Genomic DNA, 27,399 nt, shown 5'->3' with positions numbered 1-27,399 from the left:
GGCACACTTGTTCTCTGCCCTTATTTACGGTGCTCAAGTGGAAGCTGTCTTGGACCCTGTCTACTTTATCCCACCTGACTTGCGGAGCACAGTCTGCTGAGCCTTTCACCCCTGAATTCTACATCTCTAGAGCCCTAGGAGGTGCCTATCCTTGCTGCAGTGTTCCTGCCTGCCAGTCCATCTCCCTGGGGGCTCCTCAGCCAGGCTTAGGTCAGTGTTTAGGAAGCTCTCACCTGCTGACCACATTGATTAACCTAGATCAGGTGTTCTCAACTGGAGATGTTTGTGGACCACTTGAAATTGCATCAAAGTTACCTGTGAGTGTGTGTGTGTGTGTGTGTGTGCACATGTCTATTAAAATCCTTTGCCAATTTTGGGCCGGGTGTGATGACTCACGCCTATAATTCTAGCACTTTGGGAGGCCGAGGTGGGTGGATCACTTGAGCTAAGGAGTTCAAGACTAGCCTGGGCAACATGGCGAAACCCCATCTCTAAAAAAAATAAAAATAGAAAAAAAATCCTTTGCCAATTTTTAAATTGCATTATTTATATTTAAATTGTATTCTGCTGTTGAGTTGTAGAAGTTCTTTATGTATACTGGATACTAGAATATATAAATTTATAAATTAAATATATAAATATACCTATCTTATCAGATACATGATTTGTAAATGTTTTCTCCCAACCTGTAGGTTGGCTATTCACTTTCTTGATGGTTTCCTGTGATGCACTAAAGTTTTAAATTCTGATAAAGTTCAACTTATCTATTTTTTGCTTTATCATGGTTTTGGTATCATTTCTAAGAATTCATTAAAAAATACAAGGTTATGAAGATTCATCAATATGTTTTCGCTGGAAAATCTAATTGTTTTGACTCACTGTATTGGTGTCTGAGCATTAGATAAAGCAGGCACTTCTCCCAGTCTTCACAGACTGATCTCATGAAGGAGAAGACCTTCATCAATCTTCCCAGCCAGAGATTTTGGAGACTTCCAACTCTTTCCCTCCCCATGAGGAAACAGACAACTGTAGTTTTTGTTCTCTCACTCTGTGCTGAGCCATGGGATTGGGGGAGGATCAATGGTGTCTCTCAGTCCAAGCTGCTGTTTCATTCTCCTTTGGGCATCTGGACTGTGCTGGACCTGTCAGAGCTCCAGGCCTAGCAACACAATGCTATTTCTTTGGTCAGCTTCAGAGAAATTGGGGTGCTGGATGTGCTGGTCGCCTCTTTCCCTCCCTAGGGGAAAGCTGAAAGCTGGAAGTTTTCATCTGCTAGTTTTATGCTTAGTAGGGGCGAGAATCAATGGAATCACCAGCCCAAACCACCACCTCTGTTCTTTCCTGGGTGTCTAGACTATGCTGAAGCAATCAGAGCTCCAAGACTGGCAAGACAGGAGCCAGTCGTCTGGGGAATCCCTTGGTAAAGTAGGGGTACTGGACATGTGAACCAACCCTTTTTATCCCCTGGGTGAAGCTGGAAGTTAGGGAGTTTCCTTCTGACTATATGACACTGAGCTGGGGGCAGGGTATCTAAAAGAGGGTGTCCCAAATCTCCCTATCAACTTATGTGAGTTTGGTTTTGCATTCTCTCAGAGTGCAGGAGCATTTCGACTGGCTTCTGATTTATCACAAAGGAAATTTGTGAATTGTTACTGAAACAGTGTATTTGTTGGCAAGTTAGGAGAGCTTTCTATAATGCCATCTTGCTGATGTCACTCCCTCGATTTTATTTATCTTTGTTCTAATTTCTACTGTTTCTTTCCTTCTGATAGCTGTATATGTAGCTTCCCCCTTTTTTTCTAGTTCCTTTAGATGTAAAGTTAGGTTGCTGACTTGGAATCTTTATGCTTTTTAAATATAATTGTTTAAAGCTATAAATTTCCCTCTGAGCATTGCCTTTGCTACATCCTATAAGTTTTGATAAGTTGTGTTTCAATTTTAAGTCATCTCAGAGTATTTTCTACTCTTACAATTTCTTCTTTGAGCCATTCACATATGTGGAATTCCAGTTTTATGTCTGTTATTGACTTCATGTTTCATTCCATTTTGGTTGGAGAAAATGCCTTGTGTGATTTTATTGTGTTTAAATTTACTGAATTTTGTTTTGTGGCTTCAATATGGTCTATATCCTAGATAATGTTCCATCTGCCCTTAAGAAGAATGTGTATTTTTCTGTTATTAGGTGGGACATTTTATATATGCCTGTTAGGACTAGTTGGTTTAGAGTGTTGTTCAAGTCCTCTATTTCCTTATTGAATGTCTATCTAGTTGTTCTGTTGTTGAGAATAGGATATTAATCTAACCCCACTTGAAGCAAGAAAAAAAGCATAAAAAAGAGAATAAGATATTGAAATTTCCAGCTATTATTGTATAACCATCCATTTCTCCTTTCAATTTGTCAGTTTTTGCTTCACGTAATTTGGGGCTCTGTTATTAGGCGCATATATGCTTAAAATTATAATATCCTCTTGATGGATTGACACTTTATCAATGTATAATGTTCTTCTTTATTTCTATAACAATTTTTATTTAAAGTCCATTTTGTGTGGTATTAGCATAGCCACTTCAGCTTTCTTTTAGTTATTATTTACATGGAATATCTTTTCTCATTCTTTCACTGTCAAACAATTTGGTCTTTGAATCTAAAAAGAGTTGGCTTTAGACAGTGTAGAGTTGGATCATGCTTTTTCAAAATCTATTCTGCCTATCTGCCTTCTAATTGGAGAGTTTAGTTCCAATAACCACGTTTTCTAGTTTCTGTATTTGGTAACTGTGGTATCTGGGGCTTGTCGACCCTAAAGGGACTGCTCCACCCAAGGTTAGCTAATTCCTAGCTATAGCAAACAAGTCAGCTGTGAGCACCCCTTTCATTTGCAAACCAACCAATCCAGAACCCATACCACCAAATATCTCCTTTATCAGGCTCTCACTAATATCACACTAATTATCAGCACTAATCACAGTAGGGCCAGGTAACAGACAGCTAGAAACAGCCTTTTATCCCTGAGCCATTGAAATGGTTCAAATTAGCCAATCCCAAACCTACCTATCCTGCCACACTTGTTTCTTCACACACACACACACACACACACACACACACACACACAACAAAATAAAAAAACAGTAAAGCCTCTTGCCCTCATTTTTTTTCTTCACTTGCTCTGCCCATGACTGATTCTGGTGGTTCCTCATGTGGCCCTGTGTGTCATGGTATACTTTCTGTTTCTAGGTGTCTGTGATTATAAAAAGTCTTTCTTCATGACAGTCATTTTTGTGTCAGTATATCTTACCATATTTGGTTAAAACAAATCCTGGGTACTTTTAAAACATTAATTCATTTACACTTAAAGTAATTATTGACAGGGAAGCATTTACTTCTGCCTTTTTGCTATTTGTTTTCTATGTATCTATACTTTTTTGTTCAATTCCCCATTACTGCACTTTTCTGTGGTTAATTGAATTTTTTTCTTGTGTACTTGTTTGATTCTGTTATTTCTTTTTTGTATATTTTTAAGTTTTTTTCTTTATTGGTTCCCCTGGGGAACACAATTAACATCTTAACTTCGTAGCACATTTTTCTTTTATATAACGATACCAATTTATTTTCAACACAAGAACTCTATTTTTTATAGCTCCATCCCCCCTTTATGTTGTTATTGTTACAAATAATGTATTTTTACCAAGTGTGCATATTAACATAGTTTTATAATTATTGTTTTATGCATTTGTCTTTTAAATCATATAGGAAAAAAAGAGGAGTTATAAACCATATATGCCATACTACTTGCTTTTATATTTTCCTGTGTGGCTACCTTACTGTTCTTTATTTTCTCATATGACTTTGGCTTACATATCTTATATCCCTTTTTCAGCTTGGAAATCTTATAAGACTTGGCAGAGGTCAATAAATACATATGCAAATGAATCTACCTTCTATAGTATAAATGTGCCTTAAATTATTCAATCAATTCCCCATTAATTAACAAGAAATTATTTCTATGTTTTGCCACTAAAAGCAATGCTTCCTGCAATGAACATGCTTGTACACATACTTTTCTTTTTATAGATTAGATGCCTGAAAGTAAGGTTGCTTGGTCAAAATGTATGTGTTCTTTTACATTTCCTAGCCTCCCTTGCACATATGTTGCAGCTATAGAATGTAACATAAGACACTTCTAAGGCTTATAAACAACCCCAGGTGATCCTTCTGCTATCCTTCTGGTAACCTTGGAAACCATGTATGCCATCTGGAATACCAGACTACAGGACAAATGCAGGTTAGATACCCAAAAAAGCAATAGAGCAGAGCCATGCATGAGAGACAATAACCCTCATTGAAATTATGACATGAAAGAATAATCAACTGTTTTTAAAATACAGATTTTGCATTTTTAAAAAATTAACTAAGCATAGTCTAGTCCATCCTAATATACTGATTTAAACACACCTCCAATTTGGATCTCTTCTTTACAATTAAATACTTACCAGTTTGATGGATATCCATTCAGAAATTTATATATCTCTGTTTTGCATTTTCACTAAAGGTTATCATAGAGAATCAACTGTCTTATTGCCTTTATTCAGCAATATTCCTTGAGATGCTTCAATATACGAATGTCATTCTTTTTAACTATTGTGTAGTTTTTCTTGGTATAGATGAACCACAGTTTGTTTGACTATTTTCCGATTGATACCTTAGTCTGTTTTTAATATTTTGGCTCTTACAAACAATGCCACAGTAAACATCATTTTTGCTTTCCTGTGCGTATCTGTAAATATATCTCTACAGTAATTCAATGCAATGGAAGTGCTAGGTTGTATAGTCTGCACATATTTTACTGGTTTATCTTTTTCTTTTCCATTTCTAAAAGCTATTGGGATATTAGGGATATTTTCCCATTATCTGTCATGGTATTACAAATATTTCTTTTCAGGCTATTTCTTGTCCTTGTACCTTTTATATTTTTTCCTTTATAACCTTCGGGTTTCTTTTTGCTTAAGAAGATAATCACTATCACGAGATTATAAAAATTATTTTCTTGATTTTTATTGTGCCATTTCATTTTTGTTTCTCAGACTTTTTTATTTAATCCACTTTGGATACATTTTTGTATATGCGGGGAGTAGGAATCTATGTTCATTTTTCTTCTGATTGAATTTTCCATAACGCTCAATTCTTAGGTTAATTTTTTTTGTAAATACACAAAAGCCTTAAGCAAATATGCATATAGCTAAACATTTGCTCATAACTATGATTACTTTCTTAGGACAAATTCAAAGCAGTAGAAGTTAGGTCGTAGAATATGAAAAATAGACAGCATTTCAACTTATTGTGAATAGAAGCACAAAAATGGATGCCATTATTTACTCTCATTCAGTATGAAAATGCCTACATCTGCAATAAAATTATCATAAGTAAACATTTGTTTGCCTATTTGGTAGCAGTATCTTGTCATTTTTATTGTTTCTTTTTAGAATCGTCTTATTGCCTCCTAGTAAAGCTAAATAATGTTTATTCTCCAAATAGATTTATTTGGGTACCCTATTTATATGGGTACCCTACTTACATCCTCTGCAGAATTTTTAGGGTATGATACCCCCATTTTACTTTTTAGGAGCCCCTAATTATCAGTTATTAACCAGTATGGTCTTTGATTTTAAGAAGACTCCCTCTGTACAGCCCAGATGAAACAAGGTCTATGATGTTTATCAGGAAGTAGTGGAGACCATGATTTCATGGGAATCCCAAAATGGAGATTCCAGGGCCAAATGCACAGAGATTTTGTCTCAGTGTGTTTGCACGTGTATGTGTGCATATGGAGAGACATGTGTTAGAATTTTACATTTTTTTTAAGAGATGAGGTGCTGCTATGTTGCCCAGGCTGAAATGCAGTGGCTATTCACAGGCATGATCATTGCACACTACAGCCTCAAACTCCTGGGCTCAAGTGATCCTTCTGCCTCAGCCTCCCCAGTAGCTGGGACTACAGGTGTGCACCAGCATGCCTGGCTAGAATTTCGCATTTTAGAAGCACTCCAGATGATTATAATGTAAGAAGATGACTTTTTGAGAGGGGTCAGCTATTTAACATTAGAATAATTTTATAGACTGAATTTGGGGAATAATCTCTTTCTTACTGGGCTCCTTTTAAAAATATAGTTTCTAGAGGAGTTATTGCCAACTTAATGTAATCAGAAGTAAATCTGGGCACTATAATTCTAACTAAGTACACATTTATTAAATACCCACTGCATGTTAATTTATTAAATACCCACTGTATGTTAATAAGATTAATAGATTAATAGAAGTATAATGAAAAAATATGATGTCGTCTTTACTTTGAGGTGCAAAATGTAAAAAATCCTGTTTAGAAATAATGCTTACATTTCTATGCATTTACATATATATGCTTTGTAAGACTAATATATATACTAATGTATATTAAGACTATATATTTATATATACTTATATATAATATGTAATATAGGCATTTATATATGATATATACTTATATATAATATGTAATATAGACATTTATATATTATATATGCTAATATAAAGACTATATATTTATATATGCTTATATATTAGTCTTACAAAGCATATATATTAAGCTTAATATATATGTATTAGTATACATGTCCTACAAAGCATATATATTTATATATGTATAAGCACATATATTTATATATGTATATGCACATATATATTTATATATGTATATGCACATATACATTTATGTGCATGTATACACACACACACACACACATCTTAGTCTTATGAAGCATTTTTGCATGTTTCTGGGGAGAAAAAATGAAAAGCAGGGATTTGGTTTTAGATTTGTTTCCTATATCACATTGTGCAATTTACACATCTCCCAAGACTATTCTGAACACAGTAACTCAGGCCTGCCAGGAGCCTTCAGGAAGAGATTATCTCACAAGAGGACAAAGCCTCATTCCTTAGACTTAGAGCAGCAACTCTGAATACAGCATGATGCCTTTGACTTAAATTTATACCCTAGTCCAAATCCCAAGTGGACTCATCACATCTGACTCCTACGGAGAGGAAGGGTCTTGTGATTGAAAACAGATGGGGCTGTTTTGCTAAGGGCTCTGAAAGACACTGTGGCCCAAGCAACCCTAGAGAAGTCCCACCTGTGTTAAATGTCACTATAAAGCACAGAGAAGCTTTAGATGACAAGAGTCAGAGTTCAACCCACTGACAACTCCAGGGAACTCGGTTGGGTTTTGGCCCTGAATGACTGCAGTGCATCGGCAGCAGTGGGGCCAGCAGAGAGCACAGGGCCCGGCAGAAGAGGCAGCAGTGTTGGGCAGGCGTGGCAGGACCCAGGGGAGGAGACAGGGCTCAATAACAGAGGACTGATAGGGAAGCCCCCACCTCTGCCTACTGGACTTGTTCCGGAGTACAAGTTGAATCATGCCAGGCCCTCTCTGAAGTTATTGGTGTATTCTATAGTGGGTTGGGGTTCTATATGCACAGTGGGGAACAAGATCCCACTGAGCACAGCTGGTTACTTCATCATTTCCTCCCCACAGCAGCCCTGTGAGGCAAATATTTTCCCTATGAAAATACTGAGTCTTAAACGTGTGTATCTGTAATAATTACCAGTTTATTCCTCTGGCTAAGAGATCCAGAGGTAATTGGAGGTTTACATTTCATTTTTACGCTTCTGTTATTGAGAGTTTATTAAGTGTTTCATTGCCTTCAAAGGCGATTGACAAGTTCTTTTACTGTGTCTACTTTAGGGTTTTTTGTGACACAAGTAATATACACACATAAGCATGTATTCATTTTTTTGGCAAGTAAGAAGATGCAGATAGGCAAAAAGAAAAAAACAGATCACACAGAGATTCACTGTTAACCTTTGGTGTATAATAAAATCAGACATTTTCCTTTGCATTATGTCACATAGAAATGCACAAATAAAGTGTACATATATACACACATATATGTACACACTGTTTTGCAACTCGTTATTTTCACTTTGCAATATACAATGAGCATTTTTCCATGCAAATGAATGAGACCTCTTATTAAATGAATAAGATTGGGTCAAAAGATGAGATGTTGACAAGAGTCATATGTAAATCTCAGCAACATCGAATGACTGGAGTAAAACGATAGTAAATATTTATCAAGAAAATGCAGACAAACAGAAAGCAGTGGCAACATTAATAACAGAAAATAATTGAATTGTCAGAGAAATTAATTAAATGGGATAAGGACGGTCCCGAGAATGCCTATGGTTAGAATGCAGAGCCCTAAATTTCTTTCTCAGACCCTTTATCTCTTCCAAACACCTTTCCATCTCATCTCCCTCCCTTGTCATTTCTTCATCTTTAAAATGCCTATAGTCTATGTCCTCTTTAAATTCTTCGAGAGACTGAAGCAGCCTCTGTCTAAAATTCCCTTCTGTTTGCTGGCGTTCAAATTCTCCATAGGGGCGTTCTTCCTCCCTCTTTGGCACGCTGCACTTTGGCTTTCCTTCGTTTTCTTTGCAGGGTTTTTGCATGATGTTGTTGTTTCCTGCTTAACTCTAGGGAGAAAATGTAGAGACAAATTGCCTCGTTACTTTTGAATTACGATTGTCAGTTTCTCTCTGAGGCAGGATACTTTCCCATCCCTGCCCCGCAGGTCCAGACCTCATAAGTCTGCGGCAGCTCCCTCCACCCTCTCATCTCCCCCTTTTCTCCCCTCCCACCTCAGGAACCCACCATTTCCCCAGCAGACAAGGCTAATGGCCTCTCCAATGGGCGGGAGAGGCAGAGCAGAAAAGGAGATGGACTGCGAAGCCGCAAATTTCGCCTAGCTTTTGCCCTTCCTGACTCCTATCCTCAGAGATCTCAGTCTATGTGCCTCTCTCATACTGACCTGTGCGGGGTAGTTTCCTGCTCTTTTTCTTTTTTTTTTTTTTCCTTTTTTTTTTCCTGCTCTTTCTCTTTCCCCCAGATGTCTCTGAACACAGACCCTGGGATCTGCAAACAAAAAGGAAGGGGCGGGGAGGAAGGAGCTATCAGTGGATCAACCAGCTCAGAGACAAGACAGACGTTATTATTTTGAACCTGGAATTCTCATCATCACCGTCAACGCCCCCCGGATTTCTACCTCCTGGCCCCTCCTTCCTGTCTCTATCCTTTCCTTCAGGATTTCCGTTTCCACTCCCCACTCCTCACCCTCAGGCCTGGGCCTTGCGAGGCCCGCGTCTCCCTCCTTCGCCCCGTCCCGCGCCCCACCCCCCTACCACAGGCCGGCATTGGGTGAGGTGAACTATTTTCAAATGATCTCTAAATTTCTGTTGTCTCCATCCCGGGATTTCAGCCTTTCTCCACACACCAACCCATACCCCAGGCCTAAAATTTTCTCTTAACAAAATTGGAGAAAGGCGAGGAGAAGGATAAAAAGAAAGCATGCCAGGGTGACAGAAGCCGATTATTTCAAAGCTATCACTAAATCTCTAGGTGTCTCTCAAAAGATTTCGACCTACCCCTTTGCTCCCCCCTGCAAAAGATACAATTATCTCTGACGATTTTGCAGCGGTTTTGGGAAAGCAAGCCTGGACCTATTCCAGTCATTAGATTCATCCACTACTGACTCAGGGGTCCAGTGTTTCCTTCACTCCAACCTGCTGGGATTTAAGGAATTTACCTCTTCCTTCCCTTGGCCACAAGCACGCACGGCACGCTTGTCTGCAGGGCAGTAAGGAGCTGGTACCCAGAGGAGAAAGAAGCCCGGGAATATAAGGACTTCGGTTCACGTCAGCTCCTGATCACGTGAGGATTATGTCATCCCCCATCTCTGGTCCCCACTTTCCCCTCCCACTAGCAGCGCTGCAGAAGTGGACCGGCTTACAGACCTCCCACCCCCGATCACACCAGGCCCCGTCACTCATTTTTGTCTTTGCTAATTCCAGAGGTCAAAAGTGGCCCCTTCTCCCTGTGGTCAGAATTTGCCTCTCTCTGATTACCAGGGAGGGGCTGCATTTTCCCAAAGTTATATTAACCACTGTTACTTTTTTGTGGTTGTGCTGAGAGGGAGGATTACTTATCCTTTTCTAAGCTACAAGAAAAGAAAAGTGGCAGTCTCCTCCATCCAGTCTCCCCTTAGCCACTAATAGCCATCATTTCCCTTGCAGTCCAATCCTTGAAACCAGATTGGAGGGAACGGGGTGAATTAGGAAAGGAGGTAATGATTTGGATTGTGCTTCTTACTTTCGTTTTGATAATTTCTTATTCTTTTCCAATTTTTCCATAAACTTAATGTATACTTTTAATAATCAGAAATATGATAAAGATATGTACATTTGGAAAAAGATTCAAGATAGGAGGATAAAAAGGCCAGCCACCTGTTTCTGCTGCTGAAGTCATAATATAAATATAGACCCTTTAGGTGACACATTTTTTGAAGTTTAAGATGTACAGGTCAGTTGGAACCTACTCTTTTGAGGGGCTCCTGGGCATGTGAGGTCCTTCCATTAGGTGAGTCACTGAGACCATAATCCTACAGCACCTTGCCCTTAGATTTCCAGATCGCAACCGTAAGTCACAAATTTTTACTAGTTTGAGCTCAGTATCATGCCCTCTTTCTTCCAGTTTATACCATATACATAACCCTTTTTTCTTCAATACTGTACCCCAAATATCCCAACTTTTTTCAACACTGTCATTCAGAAAAGAATAGTTTTTCATTTTCCCTAGACATCTCCATCCTATTTATGTTTTCCATGACCTTATTTAGCCATACTGATGTATTGAAAGCTACTTGTAGTACTAACAAAAATTAGTCACATTTAGCCACCCAACACACTAAACTTTTTGTTGCTAAGGATTTGGGTACTTGTCTAAGTAGATTTGCTCTTGATTTGTTAGCTTGAAATATATGCAATGGAAAGGGGGATGTGTAAACTTCTCATAAGTTGTTTTTAGGAAGATTGCAGCTCATTATGAATATAAAGTTACCACTAATCAGTTTGACGTAAATGACTCCAGAAAAAAGTTCAGTGGTCAGAAAAAAGTCTTAAAAAGAGTAGAGCATCATTATCACAGTTATTAAGGAATGATTAGTTGTGATAGAGGCAAAAAATTCTTTGGTGGGAGAAAAATTCCTGAATCCTCTGTGAACAGCTTTTCATGCAGATGGTTAGACTCAGAGTTACAAAATGGCTGGAAGGATTCAGGTGTTGAAGACTTTGCATATTAGTAAGAAGAATGGCATTGGACAGATCCTAGTTTGAATTAATTGTACTTACTTAGCTTTTGTATAAACTTGAATGTAAAACTTGGATACTGAAACTTCTCTGCGCTTCATCTGTAAAATGAGGCTAATAGTTTGAAGTATCTCACAGAGTTTTCAGGACTAAATTACATATTTAATATGTGTAAAACATTTAATACATGACTGACAAGTACCAACGGCAGGCCTGAAGCCTAAATATGTGGGGGCAGGTCTGGCACCAGGGATGGGGGAGGCAGGTGAGGCTGAAGCCTGCAGCCCAGGGGGTCAGTTTGGCAGTGGGGCAGGCCTAGACACTGAGTTTTTAGAGCAGGCCTGGAGCCTGGGGCTGTGGGATCCAGACTAGTGCTAAAGCAGGCCTGGAGGCTCAGTCTGCATGTACTGGCCTAGAGTCTGGGACCATAGGGGCGTGTCCAGTGCTAGGTATTACTGGGACGGGCCTAGTGTTGGGATCCAAGAAAAAGTCTGGTGTTCACTTCCTTCTCCTTCCCCCAAGTGGATGGTACCCCCAAGCTGTGCAGCCTGGGGTTCAGGAAGGGGTGACGTGGGTAATGTAAAACTTTCCTTCCTATCCTTTTCAATGTGTTTTTTTCTTATTTCTGTTCTATACCCAGGTGCTGTAATCTGCCAACTGGTTTCCTTAGCTCTTGTGAAAGTATTTTTGTGCCCAGATAGTTGTTCAAATTGGTGTTTCTGTGGGAGGATGAGTGCAGGAAAGTCCTGTTCTGCCATTTTGCTGACATCTAGTTCCTCACATCTCAATTAATTTTTAATAAGGCACGAAAAAAGGGTAAAAAGGAACAATAAGAAGATGGGACATCTGCAAGCAAATAGCAAAATACTAGTTTTAAATCCAATTGTATTGATCATTACATCAAATATTAATTGCCTAAGCACGCCAGCTAAAAAAGGAGAGTGGAGTGGTTGACTTTGGGCTTCAGCTTGACTAGATTAAGGGTTACTCAGATAGCTGTTAAAGTATTATTTATTCTCAGTGCTTCAGTGGGCATTGAGCCAGTCTCTCTTCTGCTCAAAGGGAAACCTAGGTGATTTTGCTTTTGATTAAAATGATTGGGCTTCCTCAGGTGTGTCTGTGAGCGTATTTCCAGAGGAGATTTACATGTGAATCAGTGGATTGAGTGGGGGAAGAGGGCAGCCTCAATGTGAGTGGGCACCATCTAACCGGCTGAAGGACCAATGGAACAAAAAGGTGGAGGAAAGGTGAATTTTCACCATTTCTCTACTGGAGTTAGGAAAATCTTCTTCTGCTGCCTCTGGACATCATAACTCCAGGCTCTCTGGCCTTTGAACTCCAGGAACTACACCAGCAGCCACCCCCCACAACCCTTACCATACACCCCACCTGGGGCTCTCAGGCCTTCGGCCTCAGACTGATAATTACACCATTGGATTCCATGGTTCTGAGGTCTTTGGAATTGGATTGAGCCACACTATCAGTCTTCCTCACTCTCCAGCTTGCAGACAGCCTATTGTAGGACTTCTCAGCCTCCATAATTAAGTGAGCCAATTCCCCTAATAAATCCCTTTTCATATATTTCTTTATGTATTCTATCAGTTCTGTCTTTCTGAGGAACACTGACTAAAACAGAGAGATTGACAGATTGGGTAAAAATGCCAAATCACTTGTTTGCTTTTTATAAGAAACAGGCTTTTCTTTTCTTTTCTTTTTTAACTTTTATTTTAGGTTTATGAGTACACGTACAGGTTTTTTTGTTTGTTTATTTTATTTATCTTCTTTTTTTTTTGAGACAGAATCTCGCTCTGTTGCCCAGGCTGGAGTGCAGTGGCACGATCTCAGCTCACTGCAAGCTCCGCCTCCCGGGTTCACGCCATTCTCCTGCCTCGGCCTCCCAAGTAGCTGGGACTACAGGCGGCCGCCACCACGCCCTGCTAATTTTTGGATTTTTAGTAGAGACGGGGTTTCACTGTGTTAGCCAGGATGGTCTCTATCTCTTGACCTCATGATCCGCCCGCCTTGGCCTCCCAAAGTGCTGGGATTACAGGCGTGAGCCACTGCGCCCAGCCACATACAGGTTTTTTATATAGGTAAATTGCATGTCACTGGTGTATAGATTGTTTTGTTGCCCAGGTTAATAAGCGTAGTACCCAATAGGTAGTTTTTTCTATCCTCACTCTCCTCCCACCCTCTACCCTCAAGTAGGCCCTGGTGTCTTGTTCCTTTCTTTGTGTTCATATGTATTCAATGTTTAGCACCTACTTATAAGCAAGAATGTGTGGTATTTGGTTTTATGCAGAAACACACTTTACAGACACACATTGGTTAATAGTAAAAGAATGAAAAAAGAAATAGTATGGAAACACAAATCATAAGAAAGATGGAATGGTTAGATTAATATCAGCACAGTAGATTTCAGAGCAAGAAATGTCCATGGACAGATGAATGAATAAATAAAGCGTGGTATATACACACAATGGGATATTATACAGCCTTAAAAAGAAAGTAAATTCTGATACATGCTACAACATAGACAAACCTTGAAGACATTATGTTAAGTGAAATAAGCCAGGCAGAAAAGGATTGATATTTTATGTTTCCACTTATATGAGGTACCTAGAGTAGTCAAATTCATAGAGACAGAAAGTAGAACAGCGGTTGCCAGAGGCTGGGGGAAGCAAAAAAATGGGGAGTTATTATTTAACGGGTACAAAGTTTCAGTTTGGGAAGACGAAAGAGTTCTGGAGATGAACAGTAGTGATGGTTGCACAACAATGTGAGTGTACTTAATGCCATTGAACCATACACTTAAACATGGTTAAAATGGTAAATTTTAAGTTATGTATATTTTACCACAATAAAAGCATATTTTATAAAAATGAATGGGAAACCTTTGGATTAAAAGAGAATTAAGAGACATATCAAGCAAGAATAATGTGTGTTGGATCCTTACTGAAACAAACGTAACAAAAGAAACCATGATAATTTACGGAACAAGTGAAAATTTGAACACTGAATAGATATTTGATATTAAGGAGTTATTTTTAGGTGTAATAATGATATTGTGGCTAAATTTAAAAAGGGCTTATCTTTTAGATATACATACTGATACATCAACAGATGAAAATATATGCTGTCTGGAATTTGCTTTGAAATAATATGGTAGGAAAGAAGTGGGTGGGAGTAAAAACAGGTTGACCATAAATTGAAAATTGTTACAGCATAAAGGCGGATACACTCAGGTTTTGTTTTATTTTTCTAAACTACTTTTGAATATATTTCAGCTATAACTCACAAAAAACTAGTATCCAGAAAAAAATGTCCTGTTGGGAGTGTAAATGATGCAATCACTTTGGAAAGCATTATCTATTAAAGGTGAAGATATGGATACCTATAACCCAGCAATCCAGCTTCTAATAAATACCAATTAGAGATTTATATGAATGTTAACGGAAACATTATTTGTAAATAACCAAAAATTTGAAAATAATATCTATAAAGATGAGAATGAATAAATATGTTATATTCATGAAATGATATAGTAAATGGCAATAAGAATGAACTAGATCTATACATAAAAACATGGATGGGCATAACTCACATAATTTGAGTAGTATAAAGACTAAATAAATAAAAGCAGTATGATTAAATTTACGTAAAGTTAAACTGCAGGCAAAAATAAATGGTTGGAAGGGCATTTATAGGTGGTAAAACTCTAAAGAACAACAAGGAAATAATGACTGTAAAAGTTAGGATAATGATTACCTCTGGGAAGAAGGTAGTATTTTGTAATTAGTAAAAAAAATCACCTGATGGGTTACAGGTGCTTGCAAAATTCTATTTCTTGACCTGAGTTTGGTTATATGTTACCTGGATGTTTGTTTTATAATTATTTATTTATGATTACTGCACTTTTTAATAAATGTGTTATAGCTCACAATTTAGCAGTAAAGACATGCTGTCAAGATAATTGGTTAATACTTTAGGATAATATAAATTTTCCCTATCCTAAAAAGACATCTGAATGAATTAAACATTTAGATGTTAAAAAATTGAAGCAATAATAAGCTAAGAATAAATAATAAAAGGAAGATTAACTTACTGATAAGGCAAGAAAATGTATTGAAAAATTAGAATGTATGAATATGAAAACACAAGTTTTATGTGGGTGTGGATGAATAGGAAGCTCTCTATACTGTTATTGGGGGTAGAAAATGGTGTTATAATTCTGAAAGCAAATCTAGCACATCTAAGGATTTACCTAAGGAACTAATAGGGAAGATCCTAAAAAACAGTGGTATAAGGTGGCAAAAATATATTGAGTACCTGATCTTTGCATGAGCTTTGTTGGTGAAAAGCAAGCTTACTTTAGAAAAGGAAAAAGAAAAACTAAAAACAACCAAAATGTTCATCTATAGCCAATAAAATGTAGTTAACCATATAATAGAATATTATGTAGCCATTTAAAAAGATCAGGTATATCTAACATGTCTAATGTAAAATATTGCCAAGATACATTGTTCATGGTAAAAAGAATATAAAAGAATATGAAAATAATACCAGATACATAAAAATATGTGCCACCCTGTCAAACATGTTTATCCCTGGGTAATGAAATTTGACAAATGATAGGTCCTCACACCTATGGAACTCAATGAAAGGCGATCACAATAATTGATTGTATGTCCACTGATCTGTGTCAGTTTTGAGTGGATGGGTAGGTGGGAAGGATACCCATGAGGACATGGTATTTGTCCTCTAGAGACCTCTGAAAAACCTCAGCTTTGGTGGTTTTCTGCTATGTGCCAAGCATAGGCTAGGTGCGTAAGCCAGTGCACTATCCCATGTAACCCTTCATCAGCCTATAAGGTAAAGATTCTTTTCTACATTTAACACATGAGAAATCTGATGCTTGTCTATGGTTACACAACAGATCATCTGCCTGTGTTGTCTCCTCCATGCCCATTGGCTCAGTTATTAACGAGTTCCTGTGGGATTTATACCTGGGCTTCTTAGTAGCTCCTGGTGATTATCAACTATGTAAGAAAATAGATGCTGAGTGAGTCAGTACCCATGGGTAACTCAAAGTGTGCAGGATACTGACACAATTTGAAATGCAATGTTTAATATTTTTAAAATATGAATATTTAAAACAAATATTTTTAAAAGGTGGCCACTGAAGCCATTTGGAGTATTAGGGGAAGGGGGCAGAGGGGCTCTCTTGTCTATGGTTTTCACAGCTAGATGTCTGAATTAGTCAAGGTTCTGCAGAGAAATAGAACCAATAGGGGGTGTGTGTGTGTGTGTGTGTGTGTGTGTGTGTGTGTGTGTCTGTGTGTGTGTGTGTATGGCTCATGGAATAGATTCATGCAGTTATGGAGACTGACAAGCCCAAAATCTGCAGGGTAGGCAGGCAGGCTGCAAACCCAAGAAGTGTTGATGTTGCAGTGCCAGTCTGAAGGCTGTTTGCCCGCAGAATCCCCTCTTGCTCAGGGCAGGTCAGTCTTTAGTTCTATTAAGGCCTTCAACTGATTGGATGAGGCCTGCCCACATTATACAGAGCAATCTGCTTTACTCGAAGTCCACAAATTTAAATGTTAATCTCATCCAGAAAATACCCTCACAGAAACATCCAGAATAAAGTTTCAGCCAATAGTAGGGCTTACCACTTCAAAGGAACAAATAGGAAAAGATAACTTATTTTGTTAGCTTAACGTTTTAAATTCAAGTTAATCATGAAAGCTTTTTTCCTCTGTAACCAGAGTACGCTTTCATGCTATCTGGACTCACTTGAATAGGACTTACAGAGTGTGTTCTCTGAATACCAAAAATGTACTTAATTAAAAAACAGAAACATTAAATATCTAGAAAAAGCCGCAAATATTGTAAATAACCCATAGGTTAAATAAATAAATTACAGACAAAATAGAAATATTTGAAACTCAACGATAACATATCAAATTTTGGAGATGCTGTTAAAATGGTGTTTAGGGAGAAATTTGTAATTTTAAATGCTTATACTAGAAAAAAAGAGAGGTCTAACATCGATTATCTAAATTTTTATGTATGAAAGCTAGAGAATAAAAGGATATTAAACCCAAAGTAAATAGAATAAAACGAATATAGAAATATATAATTATTTATGGATATTTTTGAGGAGACTTAATCCCATATTGTTAAGATGTCAGTTCTCCTTTCCCAAGTGATCTTCAGATTAAATGCAATCACAATCAAAATCCAAGCAGGAGGGCCAGGCGTGGTTGCTCACACCTGTAATCCCAGCACTTCGGGAGGCTGAGGCAGGCAGATCACTTGAGGTCAGGAGTTCGAGACCAGCCTGGCCAATAATGGTGAAACCTCATCATACAAATCCTATGGAAACTATTCCAAAACTACAGGGAGGACTACTTCCAAACTCATTCTACAAAGTCAGTGTTACCTTGGTATCAAAACCAGAAAAAAGACACATCAGAAAAAAAAGAAAACTACAAGCCAATATCTTTGATGAATATTGATACAAATAAACTTTAACAAAATACTAGCAAACCATATTCAACGATACATTAAAAAGATCCGTTCATCATGTCCAAGTGGGATTTATCCCAGGGGTGCAAAAATGGTTCGACATACACAAATCAATCATTATGGTATGTCATATTAACAGAATGAAACACAAAAACCATGTGATCATTTCAATTGATGCTGAAAAAGCATTTAATAAAATTCAACATCCCTTCATGTTAAAAGCCCTACAAAAAACTGGGTATAGAAGGAGCACACCTCAACATAATAAAAGCCATATACAACAGACCTACAGCTAGTATCCTACTGAATGGGGAAAAACTGAAAGCGTTTCTTGTAAGAACTGGAACAAGACAAGGATGCCACGTCCACTTTCACCACTGTTATTGAACATAGTACTGGAAGTTCTAGCTACAGCAATCAGACAAGAGTAACAAATAAAGGACATCCAAATTGCAAAGGAAGAAGTCAAGTTATCCTTGTTTGCAGATGATATGATGTTATATTTGGAAAAACCTGAAGACTCCACAAGAAAACTATTAGAGCTGATAAACAAACTCAGTAAAGTTGCAGGATAAAAAATAACACACAAAAATCTGTAGCATTTCTGTGTGCCAACAGGGAACAACCTGAAAAAAAAATACAAAAAAGTAATCCCATTTACAAGAGCCACACATAAAAAAAATGCCTAGGAATAAACTTAACCAAAGGAGTAAAACATCTCTATAATGAAAACTATAAAACATTGGTGAAAGAAATTGAAGAGGACACCAGAAATTCAATATTGTTAAAATGTCCGTATTACCCAAAGCAATCTACAGATGCAGTGCAATCCTTACCAAAATACCGGTGACATTCTTCACATAAGTAGAAATAACAATCCTAAAATTTATATGGAACCACAAAAGACCCTGAATAGCCAACTATATCCTGAGCAAAAAGAATAAAACACGAGGAATCACATTACCTGACTTCAAACTTTACTACAGAGCTATACTAGCCAAAACAGCATGGTACTGGCATAAAAACAGACACATAGATCAATGAAATAGAAGAGAGAACCCAAAAACACATCCACAGACCTACAGTGAACTCATTTTCGACAAAGGTCCCAAGAGCTTACAATGGTGCAAGGATGATCTGTTCAATAAATGGTTCTGGGAAAACTGGACATCCATCTGTAGAAGAATTAAACTAGACTCCTATCTCTCACTGTACACAAAAATCAAATAAAAATGGATTAAAAACTTAAATCTAAGACCTCAAATTATGAAACTTCGACGTGAAAACCTCTGGAAAACTCTCCAGGACATTGGTCTGGGCAAAGATTTCTTGAGTAATACCCCACAAGCACAGACAGCCAAAGGAAAAATGGACAAATGGGATCACATCAAATTAAAAAGCTTCTGCACAGCAAAGGAAACAACAAAGTGAAGAGACAACCCACTGAATGGGAGAAAATATTTGCAAATTACCCATCTGACAAGGGATTAATAACCAGACTACATAAGGAGCTCAAAGAACTCTAAAGGAAAAAAATCTAATAATCTGATTTAAAAATGAGCAAAAGATTTAAATAGACATTTCTCAAAAGAAGACATACAAATAGCAAACAGGTATATTGAAAGGTGCTCAACATCATTGATCATCAGCGAAATGCAAATTGAAAGTGCAATGGGATATAATCTCACCCCAGCTAAAATGGCTTTCATCCAAAAGACAGGAAATACCAAATGGTAGCAAGGATGTGGAGAAAAGGGAACCCTCATTCGCCATTGATAGGAATGTAAATTAGTACAACCACTATGGAGAACACTTTGGAGGTTCCTCAAAAAAAACTAAAAATTGAGCTACCATACAATGCAACAATTCCTCTGCTGGGTATGTACCCGAAAGAAAGGAAATCAGTATATCAAAGAGATGTCTGTACTCCCATGTTTGTTGCAGCACTGTTCACCAATAGTCAAGATTTGGAAATAACCTAAGTGTCAATCAACAGATGAGTGGATAAAGAAAGTGTACGTATACACAATGGAGTACTATTCAGCCATACAAAGAATAAAATCCTCTCATTTGCAACAACATGGATGGAACTGGTGGTCATTATGTTAAGTGAAATAAGCCAAGCACAGAAAGTCAAATATTGCATGTTCTCTCTCTTTTGTGGGAGCTAAAAATTAAAACAATTGAACTCATAGAGATAGAGAGTAGAAGGATGATTACCAGAGGCTGGGAAGGGTATTCGGGGGTGGGGGGTGAGAAAGAGGGATAGTTAAAGGGTACAGAAAAATAGAAAGAATAAAACTATAGTAAAAAATGATTTGATTGTTCATTTTAAAATAACTAAAAGAATATAATTGGGTTGTTTGAAACACAAAAGATAAATGATTGGGGTGATGGATACCCTATTTTCCCTGATGTGATTGTTTCATTTTGCATGCCTTCATCAAAATATCTCATATAACTCATAAATATATACACCTATTATGTCCCCACAAAATTAAAAAATAAGGAAGTAATTGTGTTAAAAAGTGTGTAGGTTAGTGAAATAGTATAAGGTGGACACTCTTGTTACCATCACTCAGATAAAAAGATGAAATTTCCCCAGCCACCTCAGAAGCCCTTCCATGTACCCCTTCCCTTTTCTGCAAAAGCAACTACTATTTTGACTTTTATAGTAATCACTTTCTTTGTTTTTTTGTGGTTTTATCTCCCAAGTGTGCATTGCATAGCTGGACACTATAGTTTCGAGTTTAGTCTTGCTTATTTTAAATTTTTTTATGGTTATTTAAAGTATTAATCTACAGATTTTCTGTCTTTCTCTTGCTTTTCCTTACAAATTATTTGTGGAATAACCTGAGCTATTTGACTTGTACAGTTTCCCACAATACTGGATTTTGCTGTCTACTAATGGTATAGTCCAACCTGATCCTCTTTCCTAAAAATTGGCAATCATATTCAGAAGTTTTATTAGACTTGGATATGATCGCTTTGGATTAATAAGCTGTATTGTTTACTTTCACGAAGAAATAAATGCTCTTTTTGGTTTTTATCAGCCATTGATGTTTAATGCTATCGAAGGAAAGCCTGTAATTGTAATGTGCTTAAGAAAATGTAATGTGGTGGCCTCCAGCAACCAGCTAATGAGTTCCCCCCCATACTTCTTGCAATGCAGTTTCTATAAACACCAAAGACTTAATTTTAAAACTATATATGTACACACATATACATATGTATACATACATACATGGATACATAGGTACATATATACATTTTTAATTAAGACACACACACACTCATAGAGATATCAAGGTACAGAGCTTTGAATATTGACTGCAACAAAGAGTTTGCCTTTGTCCGGATGATACCATTTGGTAACTACAAGTGTATGGGTGCTAACTTTACTTCTCAGTCCCCTGTTGCTAATTCACAGTCATCTTTGAGCGAGAGAATGAAAGGATATTAAACCCAAAGTAATGTAAAACCCAAAATGCTCTTAATATAAATTAATCCTACCAGTCATATTAAATTTTCTGGTCACTGTCTTGAAATCTCAGAGCCTTGTTTGATTTTTACCCCTTCCCTAAGCAACAAGTCCCTGTCTTTCTTCACTCTGATGGCTGAATCTGTCACTCTCCTGGTTTAGGCCCTTATCATCTTACATATGAATTATTAGGGCAGCCCATTCTCTGGTGTTTCTCCCTCCATTCTCGCCCCCTCTCCTTCAGAGAGTTTTAAGTAAGATATCCAAGCCTCTCCTTCAGAGAGGTTTAAGTAAAATATCCAAGGTTACATAGCTGGTTAGTGTCAAGCCTGGGAATTAATCCAGTTTTAGAATGAGGACTGTCTCAATACGTCCCTATGTTTTCTCCCATCTTCTTCATTCAACCTCCTTCCCTTTGTTCACTGATGAGTCAATAGTTATTTTGGAGGCTCCCCAGATGCCCAGAACTGCCCTGTGTACTTTGGATGTAAAGGGCTGGGTCTCAGAGCTAGGTCTACACTGGTGAGACATCTACTGTCTCCGGGTGGACTGAATACCCCTTCATATAAGGCCATATGGAGAAAGGCCATTGACTGTCAGGCCAATAGGTTCTACGGGAAGGCAATGCCAGATTGGCCCCAAATAGAAAAAGCCTTAAGGAAGAAAAGTACTTTGACCTGAGTCTCAGAGGATGGGCAGGGTGTAGAATTAGGATGGGAAAAAGGAAGGAGACCTGTCTGAAGGGACCCAGGCGCAAGTTGCCTTGGCCTGTTTCATGCTGCTTGTGGATTGAAGTCCGCTTTCTCCTTCTTTAGAAGTGTCTATGGATGATGTCTATTGTCTGAAAGTGGTTCACTGCAAGCAGTTTATGACATGAAGTCAGAAAATCTGTGTTCTGCACTCTTGTAAGGCCTTTCTTGCTTATTTTCAAGTCATGAAATCTGAATTTTTCAATCTTTCTGTATAGAACTTAGACAAATGCATTAAAAATATACATCTACCTTGAGCCCACAAATCCATTCCTAGATATCCATAATCAATGATACTTATAAAATTTAACTACAACAAAGTTATAGTGAATATGGTCGATCAGGGTGGCTTTATACTATACTGATTCTTAGATAAAAATAGAGAAAAACCTTATGTTTTACACTATATTGAGTTTTGTGTGGATGTATTCCAGATTATCAACTTTGCCAAAGTTTGGTTGCAGATTGTAACCTTATTGCATCACTCATTTTAGCCAAGAGCACTAATTGTCCCCAGAGACAATGTATTCCACCTTCCTTTAGGTAATAGGACTTTGCTCCCCAAAGTTTTAGAAGAGCTCTTGGCTTTGTTTCTGTTTGAGAAAGGATATCCCTCTGTCACCTAGGCTGGAGTGCAGTGGCATGCTCATGGCTCACTGCAGCCTCAACCACCTAAGCTCGCGATTCTCCCACCCCAGTCGCCCTACTAGCTGGGTATACAGGCGCGCGCCACTACGCCTGGCTAATTTTTTGTAGAGACAACGTCCCGCTATGTTGCCTAGGCTAGTCTCAAACTCAGCCTCCCAAAGTACTGGGATTACAGGCTTGAGCCACCTCGCCTAGAAAAACTCTTAATCACTCAACTAGAAACTAACATTTCCCAGCATCCTTTGAAACCAAGTATGTCTACTTGTCCAAATTCTTTGCAATGGAATGTGAGTAGATGTGGATTGTACAACTTCTGTGTCATTTCTTCAAAAGAGAATTGTTTGCTTTCTACTTCCTCTTTCCTCCCTCCTGCGTTCTAAAACTCAGAAGAAATACAAGATCAACACTCTAGGAGATGGTAGAGCAACAAAATAGAAGGCACCTAACCTCATATAGTAGACAAATCCACTTGCCCCAAACTCCCTTTCTTTTTTCTTTTTTTTGAGAGGAAGTCTCGCTCTGTCGTCCAGGCTGGAGTGCAGTGTCGCAATCTCGGCTCACTACAAGCTCTGCCTCCCAGGTTCACGCCATTCTCCTGCCTCAGACTCTCGAGTAGCTGGGACTATAGGCGCCCACCACCACGCCCGGCTAATTTTTTGTATTTTTAATAGAGACGGGATTTCACCATGTTAGCCGGTCTCTATCTCCTGACCTCGTGATCTGCCCGCCTCGGCCTGCCAAAGTGCTGGGATTACAGGCGTGAGCCACCACGCCCGGCCCCAAACTCCCTTTCTATCTCTGGACTATTTTGTGTGAGAAAACTACACACTTTTGTTTGAGAGAAGAAATTCTCTCTTGTTTGAACCATTGTATGTTTGGGGCCTCTATATTATAGTAGCTTATCCTGTATCGTAAGTACACCTGTGAAAGAAGTGATAGAAATTGATCATCACTTTTTTCTGACGTGGAAAAATGAGGTTAAAATGAATTTATGATATATGTTCTGCACATTTTTCCTAGTTTGTATTTACTTATATTTTTGTTTCTGGTGGTTTTATGTGTAGAAATTGTTTTAATATCCTATTATGTAAGTATATTCAGAAATAAGGAATGATTATATTTTATCTATTACATTCTATGTTTATACATATGTATGTATAAATATTAGAATCCTATTGATCATGCTGTTTCTAATCTAATTTGCTATTATTTAAAGTATAAATAATGAAAAGTTTTCTTTATCATTAAATATCCCTTTATAGCATATTTTTATCATTTTATGGAACTCAATGATATGAATATGTAATAACTTATTTAAGCCAAATAATCAATATTGGCATATTTTGTTTTTCCCATTGTTTTACTGTTATATTTGTTTTACTACCATGAATATCTTTAAGCATAAACCTTTTCACACATTTAGATATTTTTTGTAGACTAGAATGTAAATAGTGAAATAACTACGTCAAATAGTACAAATATTTCTAAAATTTCTAATAATTACTGTCAAATTGCCTTCTATAAAGAATGTACCAAATTACCTTCCCAGCTGTAGTGTGAAAATTGTTTCAGATTTAACAATTTACTGTGACAAGAAGAATATCTATTTGTTTTGCATTTAGTCAATAAAGTATAAATACATAAGTAAATGTGCCCAAATTAGAAATTTATAGCTCAATGAAGTTTCACAAAGTAAAACCATTGAACCAGCATTTAAAACAAAACAACAAAGAAAAATAGAACATTACCAACGCTGTAAAATCCTCATTCCAGTGTTTACTAAAGACTGCTACTACCAAGAATTCTAACATCACAGATTAGTTTTGCCTGTGTTTAAACTCATATAAAAGGAGTTATACATTAAATACTCTTTTCTTCTCTCTGACTTCTTTATATTAACATTATGCTTGTGAGGCCTATCTATATTGCTTGTAGTTGCGATTTGTACATTTTCATTGTTGAATAATATTCCACTGTGTAAATACATTATTTATTTATACATTTTCCTGATAAAAAATATTTGAGTATTTGATAATTGTTGGCAATTTTTAAAATGCTATTACAGATATATGTGTAAATGCTGTTTGGTAGACCAGTGAACACATTATTAGTATAGGGATATCTAGAGCGAAATTGTTCAGTCTTAGAGTATACATATGTTGATTTTGACTATATTCTGCCAGTTTTCCAAATCAGTAGTACCAGTTCTAGTTGTACCACATTCTTGTAAAATACTTGGTGCTTTCTGTCTTTATTATTTTAGACAGTCTGGGCGGTGTTCAGTGACATAGCATTTTGGCTGTAATTTGCGTTTCTCTTAAAAAGTAATGAAGTTGAACATCTTTTCAAAAATTATTAAACATTTATTGTATTAAATGTTCTGTTTTGTGAAGTGTTGTTTTTTAAGATATTTTCCCATTGCATTATCTTTCCTTTTCTTACTTATTTTTAAGAGTTCTTTATATAATACATTATGGACATGAGTCATTTGTTAGATATATTTGTTGCAAATATCTTCTCCCAGTTTGCAGGTTGCTTTCTCATTCTTTTAATGGTGTTGTATGATAAACAATTTTTTTTTTCTTTTTTGAGACAGAGTCTTGCTCTGTCGCCCAGGCTGGGGTTCAGTGGCACAATCTCGGCTCATTGCAACCTCCGCTTCCTGGGTTCAAGTGATTATCCTGCCTCAGCCTTCCAAGTAGCTGGGATTACAGGCATCCGCCATCATGCCTGTCTAATTTTTTGTATTTTTGTAGAGACAGGGTTTCACCATGTTGGCCAGGCTGGTGTTGAACTCTTGATCTCAGGTGATCTGCCCACCTCGGCCTCCCAAAGTGCTGGGATTACAGGCATGAGCCACCGCGCCAGGCCTAGAAGTTTTTGTTTTTTTTTTTAATATGAATAAAGTGCAATCTATAATCTTTTTCCTTCATGCTTAGTGCTTTTCGTGTCCTGTTTAAGAAAACTGCTTACTCCAAAGTCATGAAGGTGATCCCCTGAGTTTTTTCACATTAGGATTACATTTTTACCTTTCCCATTTGGGTCTGCAATCCACTGAGGTTTTTTTTTTTTTATATATTATGTAAGGTGGAATCAATATACATCTTTTCCCCACATGGATATCCAACTAGTCTTTTCAAAACCACTTTTGAAAAGAAAAATGATTTCCCCCACTTCATTGAACTGTCATCTTTATCATAAATTAGGTGACTGTATAGGTAGGCATGTTTCACAGGTCCATATAAGATAGACACACACACACAAAGACACATTTTAATCTTTGAGACAATATCATACTCATATAATTGTATTAAATTTTGATATCTAGTAGTGGACGTTTTGGAGCTTTCTTCATCTAAAAGGCTGTCTTAGCTATATTTGGCTCTTTGTATTTTCTTTTTCTTTTTTTTTTGAGATGGCGTCTCGCTCTTTCGCCCAGGCTGGAGTGCAGTGGCGCAATCTCGGCTCACTGCAACCTCTGCCGCCCGGGTTCAAGCGATTCTTCTGCCTCAGCCTCCCAAATAACTGGGATTATAGGAGCCTGCCATCGCGCCCAGCTAATTTTTGTATTTTTAGTAGAGACGGGGTTTCACTGTGTTAGCCAGGATGGTCTGGATCTCCTGACCTCGTGATCTGCCCACCTCGGCCTCCCAAAGTGCTGGGATTACAGGTGTGAGCCACCGCACCGGCCTGGCTCTTTGTATTTTCATACACATATTTGGAGTCTGCTTATCAAAAAAAGTGACTTGTTGAGATTTTCATATGGATTGCATTGAATTTATGGATGGATTTGGGTATAATTGACATCCTTAAAATATTGAGTGTTTTCATCCATGATCATGGTAATCCCTACACTTATTCTTTAATGTTCTTGAAACTATTTTATAATTTTCAGTGTCTTGAAAGTATTTAATTAGATTTATTCCTATATATTTGATTTTTAGCAAAACTTATTGGGCTATATTTTACCTACAATAAGATACACACCTTTTAACTGTATAGTTCAATGATTTCAACAAATGTATTTGTCAATGGAGTCACTACCCCATTAAGATACAGAATGTTTTCCTCAGCTGAGAGAGTTCCATTATGCCTCTTTGCAATCACAAAAACCTCAACTTTCAAGCCAGGCAAAAACTGATTTGATTCAACTTATATCAGTACAGATTAGTTTTGCCTGTTTCAGAACTTATATAAACGCAATCATGCAGAAAACACTCAATTGTGGCTGATATCTTTATAGATACAAATTTTTTTCATTTTTTTGAGATTCATCTGTGTTATTGTTTGTATCAGTAGCTTGTCACTTTTTTATTGCTTAGCAGCGTTAAAATGTATGAATACATCACAATTTGTTTATCAGTTCACTTGTTGGACATTTAGATTTTTATCAACTTTGGGGCTATCATAAAGGAAATTTCTATGAACATTCCTATGCAAATATTTTTGAGAAAATATGTTTTAAATTCTGTTGGGAAAATTCTGAAAAGTGGAATTTCTAGGACATATGGTAAGTCTAACTTTTCAAGAAACTGCCACCAAGTCTCAGAGTGGTTGAACTTCTCACCAACAATCAAGGGGAGTTTCTGTTGTTTAGTATTTTCAAAAGTGCCTGGGACTGTCAGACTTAAGTTCAGCAATTATAACGGGTGTGCAGTGGTTTTTCATTCTGGCTTTATTTTACATTTCCCTGATAGTTAATGAGGTTGAGTATCTTTTCATGAGCTCATTGGTAATTTGTGTATGTAGTTTTGTGAAATGTTTA

At 37.3% G+C, this 27,399-nt stretch overlaps 1 protein-coding gene across 1 annotated transcript; it reads right to left on the bottom strand.

The window, feature by feature from the left end:
* Positions 1–7,614: 7,614 nt before the first annotated feature.
* Positions 7,615–9,757, bottom strand: TCEAL7 (transcription elongation factor A like 7). Its single transcript, XM_055268890.2, has 3 exons — positions 9,671–9,757; positions 8,897–9,000; positions 7,615–8,561 (listed from the first exon to the last, which is right to left on the bottom strand). The coding sequence occupies exon 3, from the start codon at positions 8,535–8,537 to the stop codon at positions 8,235–8,237; it is 303 nt and encodes a 100-aa protein (XP_055124865.1). The 5' UTR covers positions 8,538–8,561; positions 8,897–9,000; positions 9,671–9,757; the 3' UTR covers positions 7,615–8,234.
* Between the last annotated feature and the right edge of the window lie 17,642 nt (positions 9,758–27,399).

This window comes from Symphalangus syndactylus, chromosome X, assembly GCF_028878055.3.
Source record: "Symphalangus syndactylus isolate Jambi chromosome X, NHGRI_mSymSyn1-v2.1_pri, whole genome shotgun sequence".
NCBI classification, from domain to species: domain Eukaryota; kingdom Metazoa; phylum Chordata; class Mammalia; order Primates; family Hylobatidae; genus Symphalangus; species Symphalangus syndactylus.
Note: the sequence above shows the minus strand (reverse complement) of the source record. Positions and strands in the feature narration are given on the sequence as shown.